Raw genomic sequence first — 1,452 nt, forward strand, 5'->3', positions numbered from 1 at the left:
CAGGGCTCGAACCCGTGTCCCCTGCGTTGGCAGGCGGATTCTTAACCACTGTGCCACCAGGGAAGCCCTATATCTCTCCTCTTTAAATCTGTTTTGGTCTCTTGTCTCCATCTGCCTTTCTCTCCTTCTCTTGCTTTCACTTGCCAACTCCCAGCCCCTCTCGGAGCCTGGTGCCATTCAGTTAGGTGCTCTGGGTGACTCCTACTTTGGTGAAAGGAGGTGGGGATGCAAAGGGGAGCCCTGTCCCCCGCTATGGCTCACTGTCCTGTCCTCTTCCCAGAGTGATCGGGGCGAGTACCGTACAGAAGATGGGCTGGTGAAGGGACACACGTATCCAGTCACAGGCACACACAAGGTGAGGAACCCCCAGGGTGGGCTGGCAGGGGGTGTGCCACTGGGCGGCGGGCACCCCACTGACCACGTCTTCCTTAGGTGTCACTGGGCTTCACCCACGTGAGTCTGCTGCGGCTGCGGAGCTCACGGGGCCGAGTGGAGTGGCCTGGGGCCTGGAGTGCCAGGTGGGATGGATCTGGGGTGGGTGGGTGGCTCGGCCCCACCTGCCCACCCCTTACACCTCTGTCTCCCCAGCTGCCCACGCTGGGACGCGCTCCCCGCTGAGTGGCGAGATGCCTTACTGGTTGTAAGATGCCTTACTGGTGAAAAAGGAGGGTGGTGAGTTCTGGTGAGTGGGGCAGGGTCCCCGGTCTGCTTCGGGGAGGACCCCCAGGCCAGCAGGGTCAGGGAGGGGGCAAGTCCCGCTTGAAGGGACATGGGAGAAGTTCATGGGGGTGGGTCCTAACGGGGAGAAACTGTCCATATCCGTGGTAATTCGGGAGTTGGGTTCTATTTCGGGGAGTCGAAATAGAATTAGCAGTAACATTAGAATTAGAATTAGAATTACTGCTAATTAGAATTAGTAACATTAGGGAACTTGGAAGCATAGTAATCTTTGGAGGGTTGAAGGGGGGATGGGTAATATTTAGGGCAATTGAGGGAGGCTTGGTGACATTGGGGCATTTCTTGAGATTTGGCAATATTGAGGGGCTGAAGGATACTTACTGGTAATAGAGAATCTGAGGGTCTTGATATTTGGGGGTTGAAGGCAATTTGACAATATCTGGGGGGAGTTTGTGGATCTTGGCTATTTGTAGGGCATTTCTGAGGACTTGGAGAAATCTGAGGGAGCTGGAGGGCTCTAATTTGAGGGTCATTTCTGGAGACATGTATTATTTGGGGGACTGAAGTGTACTTGGCGACATTTAAGGAATTTAGCGGCTTTGTGACGTGGGGGGTCATGAGCTATTTGGGGTGGGGGCCGGACCAGGGTCTGACTGCCGGCCACCGTCCAGGATGGAGCTGCGGGACTTCTTCTGCCACTTCGCCACCATCCAGGTCTGCTCGCTGAGCCCTGAGGTGCTGGTCCCCAGCCCGGCTGGAGGCGGCAGGCACATC

The 1,452-nt window shown here is 56.2% G+C and overlaps 1 protein-coding gene across 1 annotated transcript in view; it reads left to right on the forward strand.

Annotated features, from left to right (window-relative positions):
- LOC129391456 (calpain-12-like) overlaps positions 1 to 1,452 on the forward strand; it is a 9,005-nt gene that overhangs the window by 6,754 nt on the left and 799 nt on the right. Inside the window, 5 exon segments of the mRNA XM_055079265.1 lie at positions 281 to 355; positions 433 to 518; positions 589 to 625; positions 627 to 682; positions 1,350 to 1,445. Of these exon segments, the coding sequence (XP_054935240.1) occupies positions 281 to 355; positions 433 to 518; positions 589 to 625; positions 627 to 682; positions 1,350 to 1,445 (350 nt within the window).

This window comes from Physeter macrocephalus, chromosome 17 (genome assembly GCF_002837175.3).
Source record: "Physeter macrocephalus isolate SW-GA chromosome 17, ASM283717v5, whole genome shotgun sequence".
In the NCBI taxonomy this organism is placed as follows: domain Eukaryota; kingdom Metazoa; phylum Chordata; class Mammalia; order Artiodactyla; family Physeteridae; genus Physeter; species Physeter macrocephalus.